A 20,836-nucleotide genomic window follows, 5' to 3' on the forward strand; every position below is an offset into this window, starting at 1 on the left:
CGAGTTTATAACTTCCTACCCCATTACACCACCGCTCATTTTATAGGCCATAATCATAATTTGAGCATGATTTCTAAAATACATTATTGAAATGATAAAACATAGTGTATAACGTAGGTTTGGAATTTGAATAAATAATTTTTCCCTTGTGCTACTATCAACACTATAGCATTGGAAGTAAATATTCTGCTAATATTGAACCCAATTGGCTTTTGTTTTCACCTGGGTAACAACTGAGAAAGCAGAAAACTCTGTAGTGATATCCATATAAATCTACATTTGCACTGGGTATATCAAATGTGTCTTTTAAAGGTCTGCTTTGATTGCAAAATTTCAAAAATGTGTATTACTCAGTGCTGAGACATAAAATGAGCCATCAAAGTCAAGCTGTCTTGGGTCTTATGAGGCCCGATGTCACCATATATAAAGCTACCTGCTAGAGTTTAACCCAGTGTGGTCACATTATATTACTCCCAAAAGTATTCCAGTGAATTGTGGAAAAGCTAGAGTCAAATATTAGCCAATATTTTTCACAATTTCCAGCACAGGAAGTCTTCAGGGATCCCATCATTTCAAAAAGAGAAAATAATGTTTTTTGAAACAAAGCGACAACATTATTAAGAACTTAAAGTAACTTGTAATTAAATAAGTGCCAGTGAATGGAATTCACAAAGGGAGTATAAAGGAAGACTTTTCATTTTATACTTTATGGTGCATTATGTTTATTACTTTTATTTGCATTTTTAAAATGAGATATTTAAAGATCCTTTTAATAAAAACTTTTTCTTTTATAAGGTAGCACTTTTAACCTACAGCTGGTACGTTTTCTTCCAGCATTTAAACCATAATATATGCTTTGAGACAAATTTAGCAATTTTGGTTACTGGTAGTTGAATTGAAGGAAGAGACATTATTGTACAAATCTGAAGTTTGCCCTCAGCAGGCTTCAGAGAAGGAGGCTGGTGGAGAAGCATTTTCTCTTCTCCATTTGTATCAGTTTTTGCTGCACAATACAGCTCCCCCTAAATGACTGGCAGCACCCATTTGTTCCTATTCTGTGGGTCAGTCATTTGATTTGGCCTCAGCTGGGCAGTTCTGTGGTCTGTGTCAGGTTTGGCCAACCTCAGCTGGACTAACAATGTGGCTGTGGTCAGCCTCGAGGTTGGCTGGGAATGAGTTAATCTAGGCTGCTCTCTGTTGGAACCACTGACCTCTGCTCTTTGTAGCTCTTCCTCCAGTGACCAGCACAGCCTTATTAACCTTCAAGCTCAGCAGGATCCCAAGAGATGGAACAGGAGTGAGCAAGGTCCTTTGAGGACCCCTGATCAGCCTCATTTCTACTGCATTCTAGGTTAAAGCAACTTATAAGGCCAAAGCAACTTATAAGGCTTCAGGGGTTGGGGTAATAGATTGTGGCACTTGATGGAAGGAGTTGCCGAGTCACATTACACACATCCCTACTCTGTGGATGCCATTTTGCAAGTCTACAATGCAAAATCTTGAGCTGTCCCCGTAATATGGGAGTAATCAATAGAGTCTCTCTTTATGGAATCAAAAATACACATCACTTCTCTTAACATTTGCTAATATAATCTATTTTACTGGTAAAATATAGATAATTATTCAATGTAAAAATAGTATACTCTAGATCTAGATTTTTAATGCTAACAGTTTCTATTTACTGGCAACAAAGCATTTACTATGTGCCGGGCAGTGTCCCCAAACAGTGTCTAACCTATCACAGAAAGAGGTGGTTGTTAGAAGTGTGAAGTCGGGAGACTGACTTGGCTTAAATTCTGCTCTTACCACTTGTTAGCTATGTCACTTTGGCAAAACAATTAGCCTTACTGCACTGCAGTTTCCTGTCTATGAGTTGGGCGAATAATAATACATCTAAATTGTAAGGTTAACAAAAGGATTCAGTCTATTTTCAGTGCCGGTAACTGTACTCAGTGCCTGATGAGAGCTTTCTAAGAGCCGGCTATTATCACGGTCATGGCCATCGTCCCCCACTGTGACCCTGTGACGGCTAATTTTATGAGGCATGAGTAATACAAACCCTATAGGTAGGTTCTGTTATTTTCTCCATTTTACAGATAAGAACACTGAAGTTCAGGGAGCTTGACTAAAGTCACAGAGGCACAATGTGGCCTTACTCAAGCAGGTTCTGGAGTCTGGGCTTTCCAAGCTCTATAGCACACCACGGCTACACTGTAACAGTAGCTTCCACAGTAGTGGCCTGCAGGCCCAGCACTGACGTGTTTTGTTCTTCCCCCCACGGTCAGCATTTCAGAGAAGGTTGTTTTTCCCTGTTCATTGCTTTTTACTTGAGCAGACATAAAAGGCAGCTGCATTGTAGTTGAAGGAACTTCTGCATGTGCTCAACTAAACAAGGCCAGAGGAGAAGGGAACTGGTGTCTACTGAGCATCTTTCCCATGCCAGGTCCCAAGATACATACTTGGCAAACATCTCTTTTCATCTTCATAGATACCCCATTAGGTACCTATTGTCCTCATTCTATAGATGAGGAAGCCAGGGCTGAGCTCACCTCAGGCACGAAGGACAGGTCTGATGCCAAAGCTTTGGCCACTATGCTGAAATGCTAATTCAGTGTAAAGCAAGTCTATTGTGAATACTTTGTAAAGAGTCTGTATAGTAATTGTTACCTGATTTGCTTGTTTTAGAAACACAGAGGCTCTGACCTCTTCAAGGTGACCTCGTGTGTGCTGTCACTCTGATGAGTTATTCTGTTCTCTTCCCTTCCAGAGGAGATCTGTACCCTAGTTATCGCTGAGACCTTCCCTGAGGATGCGGGGATCTTCACGTGCTCAGCAAGAAATGACTACGGATCAGTAACCAGCACCGCCCAGCTGATTGTCACCTCAGGTATGTGAGGAGTATAAAAGTGGACTGGGTTCTGTTCCCTAGCACTTAGCGTGTGGTTCACCCCAGCACACAGAACTACCTCAGAGTAGAGCTCAGCCTTTAGGAATGCGTGCTGCCCCTCTAGGAGTTATCCTAACAACCAGTGCCTCCTCATGAAACAAAGGCTTTGGGGGAGGGGGAGTAGAAGTGGAGATGAAAAACAGCAAGATAATGACAGTGTAGCAGCGGAACACACATGGGGCTATTTTCTAAGGCATGTGACTTGGTCTTGGAAACAATGGATCCGGTTTCCTAACATCATGCTAACCCAGAATCATGCTGCCAGCAGAGAGCCCCTCTGTATCAGAGGTGCGGTCGCTGTTCTCAGCAGTGCCAGCTGAAGCGCTGGGACTTGGACAAATAAGTCCTCGTGTAAGCCACGATGGAAACTTCTGAAAAAGTAATACAAGATCAACTAATGTAACTTGGAGAAGCCAAAAAAGCCTTAGAAATCAAATTTCATTGAAAATGGGATGTAACTCTGATACGAAAAACGAAAGCAATGTAAGCAGAGTTTTATACTATTGAAGCCAATATTCATAACTGTTTGGATTTTTTTTTAAGATTTTTTATTTACTTGAGAGAGAGAGAGACAGAGCTTAATTTTGGGGGTGGGCAGAGGGAGAGAATCTCAAGCAGACTCTCTGCTGAGCAGGGAGCCTGCTCTCAGGACCCTGAGATCATGACCTGAGCCGAAATCAAGAGTCAGACATTTAACTGACTGAGCCACCCAGGCCCCCCTGGAATTTTTTTTTTTTTTTTTTTTTAACTCAGAAATGTACCACTAGCAAGCACAACCTGAAACAGCTTTTTCCTTTATTTTCTTTTAACTTTAGTTGACTTTTTCTGCTATTACTAATTAGCTTTACTTGAGCTTACTTTTATTGACTCATCACTGTTATTTACTTGAGAGCTGTTCTTAAAATAGTGCTTGGACCAAGCCTGGCACATAATGCTTACAGTGGGGAATCAAGACATGGGCCGCAGCTGCATGAGACAGTCTTGGGGAGAACAACCGAACTGTACTTTCATCTCTCTGGGAGAGTGAGAAGTTGGTGCTAGGTGGCAGCAGAGGCACAAACAAGACTGGCTTAAGGACATTAGAATGGACCTTGTAAATGCTTTTTCATCTTAATTAAGAAAAGTCAAGTTCCCTGGATTGCTGGTATGAATTAGATGCTCTGGTGCCATGACTGGAGCTGAAGGGCAGCAAGGATCCCATGTTCAATTCAGAGGTGGCTTGAGACTGTCCCATCAAATGGGCATCATGGTAGTGGGGTGCTCCAACAATGCAGCCAAAACTCTGGGCTCTAAACATCGATGTGGCCAAGACTGGCATGCAGTATTTCCCAATTTCATCTGGGGTACCTCTGCTGTGGGCCCAGCATGATCAACAAATAGTTTTTGAGTTTTCAATTGACCTCAGTAAGCATTTTTGAGTACATTCCAGGAGCTCTGTTGGGCTCTGGGCAAGGTGAGGAATCCAGGGACGACAGGATCTTATCTCAAGATGCTTTCAGTTTGTTGAGAATTAACGAGTCAGTTTCCTTTGTACCGAATTACAGCCATGACAGTTATCTGAAATTGGAAAAACATTATAGACGAGATCATAAGACATTTTACTTAAGTTCAGAATTCTGGCTTTCTTAGATTTAAATAGAATAAAAATCCATTGCCTACCCCATAAAGCATGTATCCTTTGAGCTAATGTCAGTGAGGCACAGGTCGGAGGTTCATTCGGATCCACGGGATGCAATGTGAGCAAATAAAGCATTATTGGTTGATACTATCTGTGTGGTCATTTTTTTTTTTTTTTAAACCAACTTCTGTGTTTAGATCTTATGTGAAATTTTTTAATGAATTGGTAGCTGGTCTCCCTGTTTGTGGGCCCAATCAGGAAATGAAACAGGTAGCAGTCCCTGGAAACTAGTTTGGGACAACCAGACCTTTCAGCTGGCTTTGCTTATGCATCATATGAGAGAGCAAAAAGTTTCTTTTCTTTAACAACTTAAACTGTGTTTAACAAGAAAAGGGCACAAGGGATTCTCAGGTAGTCTCTGACAGCATGAAAATAACAGTTGAACTATAACATCTCATTATTTTTTCCTCTCCCCCGCCTTCCTTAGCCAACACTGAAAACTGTAACTATGACTCAGTGGGAGAATCCAACAATGATCACTTCCAGCACTTTCCACCTCCCCCTCCAATCTTGGAGACGAACTCCTTTGAGTTGGCATCAAAGAAACCATCTGAGGTCCAGCAGGTGAACAGCCCTGAGTTAGGGCTCAACATGGCAGCCCTTCAAACGCAGTTCAGTTCTGCTGAGTGGGAAACAAACGGAGTCCATCCCGGCCATGGAGTGAACGGACTGATTAATGGCAAAGCTAACAGTAATCAATCTCTCCCCACACCAGCTGTCCTACTTTCACCCACTAAGGAGCCACCACCTCTGCTTGCCAAGCCAAAACTGTGAGTACTTCTGCATGTTTTTATAATACTTTCCATACCCCTGCTAAATTGCCTTTCTGGCCAGGGAAAACCTGCCTGGACTCAGCTGCATGTCAGGTTTCCTTTCCTGCGGGCAAGCCATCCCCGGTGGATGGGACCTTGCTAACAGGGTGGGGGTGGGTGTCCTTCAAAAATATAAAAGATGCTGAGAAATAAAGAAGGAAAATGGGAAGCTTGGTTAAATCTACCCTTTGCTAAAGGCTCTAACTGGTTTCATCTGTACAAATACCTGTTCATGGTGTATAGCAAGGACATAGCTATACCACTCCCCAGAGATGATGGGAAAGGAGACCAACTTTGAGCTCGCTCTTAATGTTTTAAATATATGTCATGTATCTAAATATTTTATATCTAAATGTTTTAAATATAAGAATAAATAGGATTTAACTGTTTCTAAAGGTTTTAAATATAAGAATCAGTAGGGAAATCTGATAGAGATAATCCTGGGAAGACGGAAAGGCTGAGGATGGAAATTCAGTGTGCAGAACCCGAGGAGGGCAGTGAAACCAGAGATAACCAGGCCCCTCAGGAAGAAGAGCTCCCCTCACCACACAGCCTCCTTGGCTTTGGAATTCCATAGAACTACTTATTTCCATGAATACCACCTTCATATTTGATACCCATTATTTTCTTAGGATGATAAACCTCACATGAGATGTTTCCGTTGGCACCACACAGCCGGGAGTGTTATGAATGGAACCATGACAATGTCAGAGCACGGCAGAAATCAGTTAACTCAAAAGGTTCTATCATAGCACGACAGACCTTGAATTACTGCCCTGACAGAGGTCGGTGGAGATGTCAGAGTCCTATAAAATGTATACATACTCCATGAGGTCACGTTTCCATGAGCATGAATTTGCCAAAATCTAGGAGTTATTGTTTCCCCAGGACTGAACAGCCTACTCTGGTCTCTCTGTCATCAGCTCGTTTGTTAGAAATGTTAGAATGTGGAAGATATTTTCAATTAGAATATCTTGCGTTTGTACGTCACTTTGTTTACTAAGGATTTCATGAGCCTGATTAGACTAATCAAATAAATTAGCCTCACGAATGTCTTCAGTTAGCGAATGGGCAGACAGTTTTAGAAGAATAAACTTTTGGACAATCTTGTGTTGCAGTTTCCAAATCTATCTCTTAATACCCTGCGTATCAGTCAAGCTTGGTTTTCAGGCAGCGGGGTTCCTGGGTATGTATCCAGTGGTCTGAGAGATACCAGGTGGACACTGAACACCTGTGCCCAGCTCCACTGACACACTTGAGCAGGTAAACCGAGGCAAGAAGTGGCAGCCTTACAAGACAATTACACCCTAGTAGTTCCCATCCATAAAATTAATTACCCCTGCTGACTCCTTTTATCTTTGTATTTTGAATATGTATTTGTAGTGCTTTTATTGAAACGAGGGACCTGCTCTCCCCTCTCCCCGGGAGGATTGTTAATGATGAGGACTTGACTATGCTCTTGATTAAATGAAGTGTATCCACCGTAATGGCTGTCATAAATTGGATATAAATCACAGGAGAGCAAACACGAGGAGCTGTGAACAGGCATTTACGGCCCTTCTTATCTCGGGACTTTCGGCAGCTCGTCAGCTCATGCCTGTGCTTTGCAGAGATGCTAGTGTGTGTGTGATAGAGGCTGGGTGTGTCTGCAAAAGAGAAGAGCTCTGTGTTCAATGAGAGGAGGAGGAGCTTCAGGGTACCTGGTGCCTGAGCCAGTTGAGCGTCTGACTCTTGATTTCGGCTCAGGTCATGATCTCAGGGCTGTGAGATCAAGCCCCTAAGTCAGCAGGCTCCTCGCTCAGCAGGGAATCTGCTTGAGATTTTCTCTCTTTCTTTGCTCCTCCCCCAGCTTTTGCTCCCTCTCGTTCGCGCTCTCTCAAATAAATCAACCTTAATAACGAAAAAAAAGATGAGTAACAAGTACACATTTAAAGAGTAACACTGTGATTTTCAATACAATATGATATAAGGTAGAGGAAAAATGGACCTTGGTGTTTAATGTCCATATAAAGGGGTTACTCCCTGCTTCATGAGAAAATTTAGGGAGAGGAAAAGCACCTAATTGCAAAATCTGGTAGCTCAGAAATAACATTACTTGTACCACTGTTTTACCACTGTTTTTTTTTCCCCCCCAAGTCTTTATGTGCTTAAATATATCCGTAGAGCATCACTTAATTTTTTTTATATTCTATTACTATCTGCTGTTTACTAGGTGGAAAATAAAATATGTGATGATGCTTTCAAAATACATATTTTAAAGTGTTCTTAGTGGTTTGGTCTGATTTTCCACTCCTTTACTCTGTTCTCATGGTCTTTTCTGAAGAGGTTTCTCATTATTTTAAAAATGGTATCCATTGATAGAGGAGTGCTCTATCATTCCATGGAATGAAATCTGCAGTAATTCAGGATGGCCTTGAAGTTACTGACAAGGACCGCAGGCAACTGCCAGGTACAATTCTTACATGTGTCTATTTCTTTTCTGACGTTGGGGAGAAAATGAGATTTTGCCTCTTATTGCTGGCAGTGAAAAAGTATGCATTGCTCTAATCTTTCTGCATGAGCCTGTGATTTTATTCCCTTTCATGAAAGGAGAGGCTTCTATTTGGGGAATTTATGATGTTTCATTCTTCTGAATCATTTGTAATCAAACAAATAGGAAACAATTAGGAGGGGGGAAATCGTAGGAATTAAAACACTTACTCTTAGAATAAATTAACCCAAAAATCATATTTGACTTATCAGATTCCTGAGGAAAAATCTCTTTGCATTTTTTGTCTCAGTAGTTCCAATACTGATTGTGAGAAGAAAAAAAAAAATCAAAGACTGAAGTGGAAAGATAGAAACGTCATGAATTCTTTTCTTTAGCAAAGTCCAGCACTGATCCCTTCCAACCCAACTGAAGTCCTCACCATTAGCTTTGCAGACCCTCCCAGACCTCCAGTTAAGTCTGCCCTACCTGCCAGAGGGCGGGTTTCCTGGCGTGGTGTCTTGCCAGCATCCACTTCTGTTTCTGCATCTCTCAGTGTCTTTGTCTCAGATCCTGTTCTTCAAGTATAAGTTTAATATGATTCAATGTAGGCCATTCAGTAAGTGCCAGATGCTAGGCACCCTGGATTTGTGGCATAACTTTACCACTTGCTGTGGGAGCAGAAGTGCCCTTAGAACACTACACAGGAAGAAAAATTCATAAATGAGAGTTATTTGTGTGGCTTCGTGTCTGATACTCAGAATCTTTTAGCACAGTGTGAAGAAAAGAAGCAACATGGTGCTTGAGTCCTATTTCTTATCAGAGAAAAAGAGAAAGGAATAAATATAAACCTAGCTTATGAACTATTCGTAACATTATTTTCCTTGTTTGGAGTGCACCAGATAAGTCTGTTGCCTCCCACTCTCTGCAAATTATGTCTGAAGATTCAAAATAAACATAGAGCTCAGTTTGTTAATAGGAAACAAAATCCCCGCTTCTCTTTATTCCTGCCAAAACACAGTCCTTCAAAGGCATGGGATCTGCATGGGATCCCCGGGAATAAACCCTGGAGGGAAACGTGGGAATGCCAAATTTAGTAGGTGATTTGCAAAGCATATAGGAAAGCATGGTCATGTTTTTCCACTGAGCTCACCTCCTGAATTAAACCAAACAATATCTAAATAACATGCTGTTTTCAGATCTCATTTACTTCTTTGTTTTTTAATATTCTTCCAATCTTGTGGGAGGGAGGTAGAGTAAAAACCTGTGGAAGAAGCAGAATGAGAAGTCCAAAGGGAGATTTCTGAAGGGTGATTCAACAGGCAAGTCCTTGCCCCCAGAACAGGACAAGTCAGCCGATAAGGTGAAGCATGTTTGTCCCCGCCTAGTGCTGCTAATACACACTTGAGCCTGAAAGTCTCTACCCTCTGACTAGAAGGATGATAATGAAAGGTTTTCAGAATTTTTAACATGCTTAATCAATAGCTAAGCTAGATAGAGATTTAAGTCTCCTCGCTCCTATTCTTACTGCTTTCTCTTCCCCTGGCCTCTAAAGAGAAAACAGCTTCATCATATCCTATCTCAAAAGGGTAAAATGATTTGGGGCTAAACGAGGCTTTTTGAAATAGTGGCATTTCACTACCCGTGTTTCTGTCTTCGTCCCTTCTCTCAGTCCCGCCCTCAGACACCTACTTGCTCCTGCTGTTCTTGTCCCAAGAGAGCGGGGCATGTCCTATAAACTCCTTCATAGGATGGTTCTGGGGATTCTCTGCATCCCGGCAGCGAGGTCGTGGACTGACAAAGTGAAGCCGCATCTTCGTAATAACAAGCGATGATAAGTGGTGTGTGCAGTGAGAGACCCGTCCTTTCACTGCGTGTCCAGTGGGACTGTGGATGAGCGATCGAAGAGGAGGAAAGAGCAGCCTGTATTTCTCAGTGATGGAACTGTGTCCGGCTTGCTATATTTGGAAGTTCCTTAAGGTTTCCTCCACACTTCAAGCACAAGTTGTTCCCTTGCTGGAATGTTCTACTCCCTAGAATGTTCTGCTACTAATAGCAGTCCTGCTCCTTCTTGCTTCCGACACCCAGCTGCACGTACCACCTCCCCTGACCATCTGACCTAAAGCTAGTTCTCCAGCTATTCTGCAATAAATCATCCTCTTTAATGACCGCATAACGTGGAACTCTTGCTCATAGCTTCCTATTGACTTCTTGTTAGCGTGCACCCTGCTTTTGCCCCACTGTTATAATACAAGCTTTTTGAGAAGAGGGACCTTAACCATTTTTCACCAGGACCTAGATCAGGGCCTGACATGCTCAAAAACATTTTTGAGTGCATGAAGTAGGAACAGACCAACAAAAAGGAAGAGCAGGGCCTCCCATGATTAGAGCAGGCCTGTTCTGTTTAACTTCACACCTACATGTGCTGTGAGACTTTTGTTTTCAAACCTTACTAGTTCCGAGGGTTTTCCCATTTAATGATACTTTTCCAGCTGACCTCTTTCACCTTATACACAGAGTGATATGAAGAACTAAATAAGAATCCTCTGGAATAGAATGACATTGGAAAAGTTTGTCTAATCACATTACTCAGTTTGGGGACCCTTTCAGCTCCTCTTTCTTTTCTCCTGTGTTCTCATTTCATTAACATCTTTTTTTTTTTTTTTCATTTGACATCTTACTTTAAAACATCCTGGAGAAAGTAAGACATCTGGAAGGTCTTAGAGGACGTTTTCCCCTCTAGTACCTACTTGGCAGTGTCCCTTGGTCACAACACAATGAAACTGTTAGTTCAAGGTGTATGTACTTGACATGTTAACACCCCCATCAGATGCCAGACTTTTGATGACAGGCTGAGGGCTTCTGTGTTACTTCCTTCCTGTCCTGTTGGTGTTGGACTGCCGCTCGAACTCCAATGTGTGGCTTTGTCAGTATAATTTAGAAAGTGGAACATTTTCCCATCCTTTAACTTCTAATTGGGATACAAGAACTCACTATATCCCTGACATTAGAATATGAATGTTTCCTAGGTTCTATTATATACGCAGGCGAGGAGACGATAAACACAATAGTTTGGGACAAAATAAGCCACAGAGGTCAAAGAGATAGAATAATCGAACAATTGTGAAAGGTCCTTAAACGTACGTAAATGTATTTAAGAATCTAGCACTTTTCGTTCTCTCACTATTAATTGAGCATTTGCAAAATGTTGGATAAAGCTGGGTGCTGAGGACACAAAGATGAGAAAGACGTAAGCATTGCCTTTGAGTCTTTAATTTAATGATCTTGACGATCCTATTGACAAGAACACACACAAGAATTCTACACATCTTTTAATATTATGTAAATGTTGTAGACAAATGACTGATTCCTAAGTTAATTTCAGTGCAATGCAATTGCCTTCTCTTCCCAATTTGATGTTTAGAAGATAAGCTTTTGAGTCTGAAAACTTAATAGGCACTGGCTTCTATTTCTAGTTAAGTGGTTTTTGTTATCTACTGAGTCTGGTCAAAAAACAAAGCAATACAGTAGTAGTGAAAGTGCAAACTATAGAGCCAGCAGGGTCTTCAAAATGATATTAGGGAAAAAAAATAGGGCAGAAAGTAGTGTTTTCAATTTGTTATAAAATCACGTGTGCGCATGTGTGCGTGCCCCTACCCCCCTCACACACACACACTCACCAGGCACACTGGAGAATGGTGAATAAGGAATGTAGGCAAGATCATGGCCCCGATGCTGTAGTGCCTTGCTACGCATGCAGATACAGTCTCTTCATAAATACAGTGTGATGATGACTTTGCATGAACAGTGTTGGTGTTGGATCACTTTAAAACAACCCCTCCCTGAAATGGAAAACTCAATCAAGGAACTTCCTGAAGTGTGAAGCTTTTAACCAAGGGATAACATTTTGATGTATTCTTCCTCGTGGTTTTTTTTTTTTTTTTCATGTAAAAATTGGCTCTGACACAGTGTCACGTTCTTAGATATTAGAATAACAGTTCCTCGTCATGCTAGTGTTTTGGTGAATGTAACATTTTAATTACATTTCCAAAAGGAGGTTGAGTCCTTAATTTTATGGGTAACAGTCTTATTTCATATCTAAAATATAGTTGGAAATACTGACAGAGACCCAATGTACAAAGCAGTACTCAATCACCCATAAGAAATACCATATATACATCTCAAATATTAGATGCTATCCAAGAAAGAGTAACACGAAAGTCCAATATTTCTTCAACATTTCCATCTCATCTTGCCTCAGTATGGATGAGAGCTTCTTTAGTGATTACGAAGTAAGTTGAAGAAAGTCCCTGCTGGTTAAGGACCTTTCTGAAGGGAGAGGACTCAGCTCAGAGATCAGACGGAGCCACATATGAACATCGTGCACGGACATGATGCCTTGGATCTTATGTTAAAAATAACAATGTTGTGTTGTGACGACAACTCTGAGAAAAGATCAGGCACACCAAGAAAGAAGTCACACATTTCCTAGCAAGAGTGAGAACCCTGTATTAGACTCAATGAGCATGTTTTGTGACTTTATTTCAGTCGGAATCTCTACTCTGAAGGCAGAAATTGGCAAGATGGGGATGCTGTAATATTTAAGGTGATGGTCCTTGGGGGTGCTTGGGTGGCTCAGTGGGTTAAGCCTCTGCCTTCAGCTTGGGTCACGGTCTCAGGATCCTGGGATCAAGCCCCACATTGGGATCTCTGCTCGGCGGGGAGCCTGCTTCCACCCCTCTCTCTGCCTGCCTCTCTGTCTACTTGTGATCTCTCTCTCTGTGTCAGATAAATAAATAAAAACTTAAAAAAAAAAATAAAGTGATGATCCTTGAGAAGTGTCATTGAAATCCTCATTCAAGCAGTATGTGGCATCAGAAAGGAAATGGTAAGCCAGATCAGGACTTAAGGGGGAAAGAGATACTAATCAAGAAAATGGAAGTAATGGCAAAAGAGAAAATGACAAAGAGAGAGTGAGATGGGGAGATGGTTGTGATCTGGGAAGTCTGAAGTTTCAAAAATCTTAAAGAACAAACCTCCAAGTGATGAAGGGGTTTCAGAGATTATCTGTGTGAGTGGCTAGTTGTGGTGGAGGTTAAGGTCACAGCGGTAAAGGAACTGTGAAGTCAAGATGTTAGAAGGAATTGAATGTTGGGTGATGGCCAGAGGTGATGGCGGGAAATGAAAGGCTGAACAGTAAAGTCATTGAGAAAAGTGAGGAAATGTCTGAGGCTGTTGGTGACAAGCAAGGAAGAGAGAGTGATTATAGGTGGAGCATAGACTTCAAAAGAGAAGCAGATATTGGGCGATGATGGCAAAACTGTTGTAAGAATAACATTGGGAGGGTGCACCCGTGTGGCTCTGTTGGGTAAGCGTCTGCCTTCAGCTCAGGTCATGATCCCAGGATCTTGTAATTGAGCCCCATGTTGGGCTCCCTGCTCCACAGAGAGTCTGCTTCTCCCTCTATCTGCTGCTGCCCCTGCTTGTGTATGCTTTCTCTCTCTGTCAAATAAATAAATATAAATCTTAAATAATAATAAAAAGGATAGCATTGGGAAACAGGGAACATACAAGGCCCTCCATGCTCAAAGATGATTCTGAGGAAGTTAGTAACATCATCAAGGAAAGAGATTTCAGTTAAGACAGAAGCATTTCTGATGAGAATGGAAAATGGGGATGTTGGTTAGAAATAGCCAAAGGATCTCATAGACAATAGAAGGAATCCGGAGAAGGATCTAGAGAAGGAAGAACAAGGACAGCTCTCGGGGAGAGGTTTACATCCGAGGAGGTGAGCTAGAGAGAATGAGAGAATAGGATATCCTGGGGGATCACTTGCTGTTATTTCATGAGGATTATTTGTAGTTGAAAGCTGATAGAGCCATTTCCAGTATAATTCATAGTTCTTTTTTGTGCCCTATGTCAGTTACATTTCAGAACTATGGTTCCTAACCTTTTCTATCCAAGGCAGACCTTGAGTTGGGTTTTTACTGAACAAGCCTATTTCCTATATTTGAATATTTCAAAACAATTGTTCTCAATTAACGAGTCTCTTATCCATATATATTGAATTTCACTTTGTGTCTTCAACTTTTACTATAGAGAATTTATTTCTGTACACTTAGGGTCAAAATATGTTAGGTTACCAATTTTTTACCATTGATTTATTTTTTCTGTGAATGTGTACGTTTTTCATTCAAGCTAATACATCACCTAATGGTGAGAACATTAGTAACAGGGAGGTTTATTTTAGTTGGTTTCTATTACATGTGTAAAAGCATACGGTTCATTTTCTCAACAAACCTAAGAATGACTGCTTCTTTACTTGACTTAAGTTATGATTATACAGACCTTGTGGATAACACTGGAATCGATGTAGATTTTTGAAAACCTTTTCCATATGTGGCAAGGAATTAGATACTCTTTCATTTTGATTTAAGAATAATTCATATATTGGGGCACCTGGGTGGCTCAGTGGGTTAAAGCCTCTGCCTTCGGCTCAGGTCATGATCCCAGGGTCCTGGGATCGAGCCCCGAATCGGGCTCTCTGCTCAGTGGGGAGCCTGCTTCCCCCTCTCTCTCTGCCTGCCTCTGCCTACTTGGGATCTGTCTGTCAAATAAATAAATAAAAATCTTAAAAAAAAAAAAGAATAACTCATATATTAAACTAATTTGATAAACTATGCAGATTTCTGTGAAACAGGTTGGCTGGAGAAATCTCATTTAAGTTGAGCACATGAATTTGCTTCATTATTCAGAAGGGAACTGTAAATTAATTGTAGAGTCTCAAACTTTGCTACACTAGGTTCATGTCTTCTGACCTCGGGATGTGAAGGTTCCCACTGGTATAATACCGTCTGCTCTGTTTCTGAAGTCTTCTTTAGTATGCACATTGATTGTAAAGGTTTTTAATGCTGCTCAGAGGAAATGCGGCAATAAATCCGTCCATCTACTTAATTTCCATATCCACATTCCCACTGTGTTTGCCCTACTCCACTCAACTTAACAACCTTGAAAATGTATTTGCTCTGTGCCCTGCTTCATTTCACAGTGTTCTTTAGGTCTGTTTTTTTTTTTTTTTATCTAAGGGGAATGAGGGAGGTATCTACAGTGTGTAGCATTTGAGGCCCTCAGGCCGGGAGCCTCCTGATACCAAGCTAGTAAAACAATGAAAGCACTATCACGCTATTTAACTACTTTTACTTTACCGTGTATGTCAGGAACCAAAGAGTTAGGTACAGCTATCTGCTCTTCTTTTTTCTCAGAAAAGTTTATAAATAGGTCAAATATGGGTAATTATATGCCTCAACTATAATTTTGAACTTGCTGCTTTCCTAGTAATTGACACTAAATGTGAAGGTTGTGAAAGATTTCTGGAAAGACCACAAAATATTTTCTTGTCCTTGTTTCTTTCTTTGTTGCAATAGTTCGTATGCCATCTGGTTTCAGGAATGTATCATTATATGCGATGTTTCTAGCAAAAAAAAAAAGCCGTAACAGATGGCCCAAGTACAATGCAGTGCGAAGTAAAGATGTCTTTTGTTCTCTGTGCTTTCTAAAATCAAGTTTATAGTTTGGACTTCCAAACAGTTCTAGCCATGGGGTAAATCCTTGCTCTGGGTGATTGTGTTTTCACGACTCATGCCCTCTGCTCCTTCGTAGCTCTTGCTTTCTTCAAAGAGCATCCTTTAAAACAAATGTGAAATGTTCACTTATTTGCATTCTATCACAAAGCACTTTTACCCAGAGTGGAGAGGATTATTCATAATGAAGCATTCTAGAATAACATCAAGAGTTCCACTGATTTGGGGCGCCTGGGTGGCTCAGTGGGTTAAGCCGCTGCCTTCGGCTCAGGTCATGATCTCAGGGTCCTGGGATCGAGTCCCGCGTCGGGCTCTCTGCTCAGCAGGGAGCCTGCTTCCTCCTCTCTCTCTCTCTGCCTGCCTCTCTGCCTGCTTGTAATCTCTCTGTGTCAAATAAATAAATAAAATCTTAAAAAAAAAAAAAAGAGTTCCACTGTTTTCATCCAATTGCTCTACCATAAAGAACAGAATCATATTTGGTTGTGTCATTATTAAAACTTCCTGATACTAAACAGCTGCCTTATTAGAGAGAAGTATAATAAAGAATGTTTTGCTTTTACCAAAAATCGCCAGAGGGAAGTTTCTAAAACCAATTGTATGGCTCCAGAGCATCCTTTTGCTTGAAAAGCTGATTTACACTGAGGACCCTTGTCCCCATTTCACCACTGTGGCAGCTAGAAAGAAATTTGCATTTTGTTATTTTTCATTATAACCAATAAACAAAAGCTGCTTTTGTTGGCTTTGAAGTTCTGCCTGGTGCTACACCATGAGCAGCAGTTCTGCTTTTGTTTTGTTATCTGGTGCTGTATTAGTCTGCTGTCTTCTCAGACTGGAAGATCTTGGGGTGGATGAAATGCAGGCAGGCAAATATACTCACTTGAACCTGGATCCAGCTCAGGCTCCAGACCTAGAAATCTGGATTTGGATGGAAGGAAGAGAATGCGAAGGGTCCATGCTAGCAGGAGGTATCTAAGACAATCTGCTGGTTTGGAGTGTTTGGGGACTACATTCGTGTCAAGGGACTGAGCAAGAGGTTGGTTTGAGTGGACGTTTTCCTAAGAGCATACGTAACCTCTGAAAGGTGACCAGAAGTTACCCCAACTTCGCTGATGTCTATAGATGTATAAATGAAAGTCTTGAATTGATGTCCTTCTCCCAGACCCATATCAGTCAGAATTATACTGTCTGAGCAGACCAGAATGAATTAGTTTTGGATGATATGAGAAAATAACCATGCTCCTCTGGATAACTACATTCCACCTGGTTATGAGCAAATCTGTCAGATACAATCCCAGATCAATAGGTCCTTTTCCTCCTTGTGTCCTATTTCTTCCATGATCTAGTTTCATATGAAATTTATAAACATCAACATTTCTTATTCTAGGAAGCTATTCATTTCTGGGTTCATGGTGAATTTAGCATGTACTGCAGTTCACTGTTTAAAGGTAAAACAGGATTATCATGGAATTCATAAAAATTAAAACCCATTAGATACAGTAATAAGCCAAGGGACTTCCACTTTGCATCAGGCACTCCACCCCTAGTAAAGGCAAGTAAGAGTTTGGATATTTATTCTGATAGAAGCCTTGTTGTCATCCTGTACTTAGAATAAGTAGAATTTTTGTTCCTCCAGAAACTCTTCTTACTACTAGTTATGTAACCTGAACATGTTTCATATTGATAGGACATTTCAAAACAAAGAATTATTCCACCACAAGAAAATATGTCAGTGACTTTGTACAAATACGAGCAATCAGTATTATTGAAATATTTGGAAAAAGATGCTGTGGCACATTTGCGCTTTGTGTTTCCAGTCTTGGTCATGGATTTTTTTTTTTTTTTAAACACTGAACTATATTTTTTGTCAGGTCTCATTGGGACCATCAGTGCAGCTAGTCAACATCTTCTTTTTGTTTTTCTCATGACATCTTTCTGCTGTAAAAGTAGTGTGCCTGAAATGCAGAGGACCTCCCTCCTGGAATTCCCCATCCTTTTCTCCATTCTTGACTAGCTCTCAAGGCCTAACCCACAGCCATTCCCCTGGAACTTCCTTCAACATCATCCTGGAAGTGCTTTTCACCTTTTTCCTATGCTGCCTTCCTCAATTCCTAAAAGCTCTCTGTTTCAGTTTTTTATTTTATTCTCTGATTTACCAGAAGTATACCCTCTAGCAGCTTTCCAAGGAAGAGTGTAGGACAAATTCTTCCTAGACCCTACTTCTCTGTATCCTCACACTGTATTGATAAGTTCGGCTGGGTTTAGAATTATAGACTTTACCTAAGATTTTTGAAGGAATTGCTTCAGATCCTTCTGGTTTCTTGTGTTAATGTGGAGGAATCCAATGAGAATCTGCCTTTGTGTGTGACTTTTTTTTTTTCATTCTAGAATACAGAGAATCTCCTCTTTATCCCTAGTACTCTGATACTTCTTTGATGATATACAGTATTTTTCTGACACTATCGAGGATATTTAGTGGCCTTTTTAATCTTAAAACTCATGAGTATATGTTCTGGAAAATTTTCTTATATTATTCTTATGTCCTTTTCACTTTTTCTGTTCTCTTTCTGCAACTTGTATTATCATGATGTTAGAACTCCTAAACCGATGTTCTAATTTTCACTGAACTTCCTGTAGATCTCTTCACCTTTGTCTTCCAAATGTTCTGCTGAACTTATTTCTATCATATTTTTATTTCCCAAGACTTTTTTGTTCTCTAATTTTTTATGGCATCCAATTCTGTTTCATGGATGCCATGATGGCCTTTATCTCCTTACAGATATGAATCATTTTAGTTTCCGTTTTCAGGGGTAGGATGATGTTGTTATTATTTAGCTAGCCTGATTTTTCTCTATTCTTCAAGTTCCTTTTCTTCTCTGCATTTATTGGGACTAATCTCATGTTTGAGGGTTTTGTTAAATGTCTCTTTGGCACCAACAATTTGACTGGGAACTGTGATTGGTTGGGATTTGTGAGCTGGTTGGCATTATGCTAGGATTGAGCAAGGATGCCAGATGCCAGTATCTATAGGTCTTTTCTTATAACTCAGTCAGTTTCCCCAGAAAGAAGGGCACTCAGTTCCTTCCTGGGACAAAGGTAGACAGGACGGTATTTGGTAGACCGCATCTGGGAGCCAAACAGGGATAAGAGGATATCTTTCATCATTTAGTAGATACATTCATTTAATTCCATATCCCCATCTTCATCCTCTTACTCCTTCATTCTGCTGTTCTAGGTGTTTCTGGATCAGTTTCATGTGAACTGTGTGTCTCAATAATGGAAGCTTCCTCTCTCCTGACGTGATGGAGGAGGAATGGTTGACTAGCAACAGGAGCAGCAGAGTGGGGACAGCTGGTCTCCGACAGTCTTTCAACCAATCCTCTTACAGCCTCACCCCTCTCTCCTACCTTCTGGGGATTCCAGTGGTCAAGTTTTCTGTTGCTCAAATTAGCTTCCTTCTTGTTTGCTTCACCTTCTGTAGCACTTAGACTTCCACTTTCCTATCCTGCTAACTTGGTGACAACACGTCTATTCACTTTTAACTTCAACGAACTTAATTTTTTTTTTACTTTTCTCTGTCTTCACCTTCCTCCCCCTCTCCCTCACCTCTGTCGTCTCCCTTTCCCCTTCCCTCTCTCCCTTTTTTCAGGATTTAAGGGAAGGAGCAAAAATAAATGTATCCATTCATTCCACTCTGTTTAAATAAGTGCTAATTTAGGGCTTCGGATCTTCTTTTTTTAAAATTTACATTCTAGTATAGTTAACACACAGTGTTATGATGGGTTCAGGTGTACAATATAGTGATTCAACAATTCCGTTTACCACCCAATGCTCATCACAACAAGTGCACATTCCTTAATCTCCATCTCCTATTTCACCCATCCCACTTCCCCTGTGGTAAGCATCAGTTTATTCTCTCTGGTCAGTAGTGTGTTGCTTGATTTATCTCTATCTCTGTCATTCTCCCTCTCTTCCATAGCTCATTTGTTTCTTAAATTCCACATATGAGTGAAATCATACCGTATTTGTCTTTCTCTGACTTATTTTGCTTAATATTATACTCTCTAACCTCATCCACGTCATTACAAATGGCAAGATTTCATTCTTTTTATGGCTGAATAATGCTGCTATAAACATAGGGGTGCATGTATCCCTTTGAATTTGCTTTTTTAATCTTTGGGTAAATACCCAGTAGTGTGACTGGCACATCATAAAGAAGTTCTATTATTAACTTTTTTTTTTTTTTTTTAAAGAGAGAGAGTACAAGCGTGGGAGTGGGCAGAGGGAGAGAGAAACTTTAGCAGACTCTTTGCTGAGCTCGGAGCCCAATGCAGGGCTTGATCGCACCACCCTGAGATCATGACCTGAGCCAAAATCAAAAGTTGGACACTTAACGAACTGAGCCATCCAGGTGCCCCTAATTTTTTTTAACTTTTTGAGGAACCTCCATACTATTTACCAGAACAACTGTACCAGTTTACATTCCCACTAACAGTGCAAGAGGGTTCCCCTTTCTCTGCATCCTAGCCAACCTATTGTTTCTATGTTGTTAATTTTAGCCATTCTGACAGGTGTGAGGTGTTATCTTTTTGTAATTTTGATTTGCATTTCCCTGATGTTAAGCGTCTTTTCATGTGTCTGTTAGTCATCCATATGTCTTGTTTAGAGAAAAGTCTGTTCCTGTCTTCTGCCCATTTTTAAGTTGAATTAGATTTTTGGGTGTTGAGTTCTATAAGTTCTTTATATATCTTGGATAGTAACCCTTTATGGAATATGACATTTGCAAATATCTTCACCATTCCATAGGTTACCATCCAGTTTTATTGATGCTGTGCAGAATAAACCCTCTTTTTAGAGGAGGATTTTTTTTTTCCCCTAAGAAGCCTAAGAAGGCAGTATAGGACAGAGACAGAAATTCCACCACTGACAAACTAGGTCACCTTGGGTAAGCATCCCACTGCCTGTAAGTCTAAGTTTCTTTTTCAGTAAAAGGAAATTCTAGTAGTACCTAACCAGTGCCACAGGATTTTGGTCACATGAAATAATATGTTGTCACAGAACATGCCGCAGGACAAGTACTAAGCTGAAATGGCTTGTCATTGCTTTATTATTATAAGAGCATGTTAACAATGAATCCTTTGTTACTTGACCATACATACAGAAAGATTCTGAAATAAACAACTTATAAAACTTGGCAAAAAAAAAAAAAACTACAAGCGAATTCTTTATTATGTTCCTTTTTTCTTCCTCTACCTTGAAAAGGTGGTGAGGAAAAAAATATATTAATTGAAAAGTCACTGGCCAATCAGGAGTTTTTGTTTTCATTCAAATCAACCCAGGGTTCCTAAAAATTAA

At 40.5% G+C, this 20,836-nt stretch overlaps 1 protein-coding gene across 1 annotated transcript in view; it reads left to right on the forward strand.

Moving 5' to 3' along the window:
- The window catches only part of PALLD (palladin, cytoskeletal associated protein), a 387,801-nt gene that overhangs the window by 181,791 nt on the left and 185,174 nt on the right, over window positions 1-20,836 (forward strand). Inside the window, exons 8-9 of the mRNA XM_044224820.1 lie at window positions 2,768-2,887; window positions 5,053-5,395. Coding sequence (XP_044080755.1) covers window positions 2,768-2,887; window positions 5,053-5,395 — 463 coding nt within the window. The remainder of the gene's footprint in view (window positions 1-2,767; window positions 2,888-5,052; window positions 5,396-20,836) is intronic.

This window comes from Neovison vison, chromosome 11, assembly GCF_020171115.1.
Source record: "Neovison vison isolate M4711 chromosome 11, ASM_NN_V1, whole genome shotgun sequence".
NCBI classification, from domain to species: Eukaryota; Metazoa; Chordata; class Mammalia; order Carnivora; family Mustelidae; genus Neogale; species Neogale vison.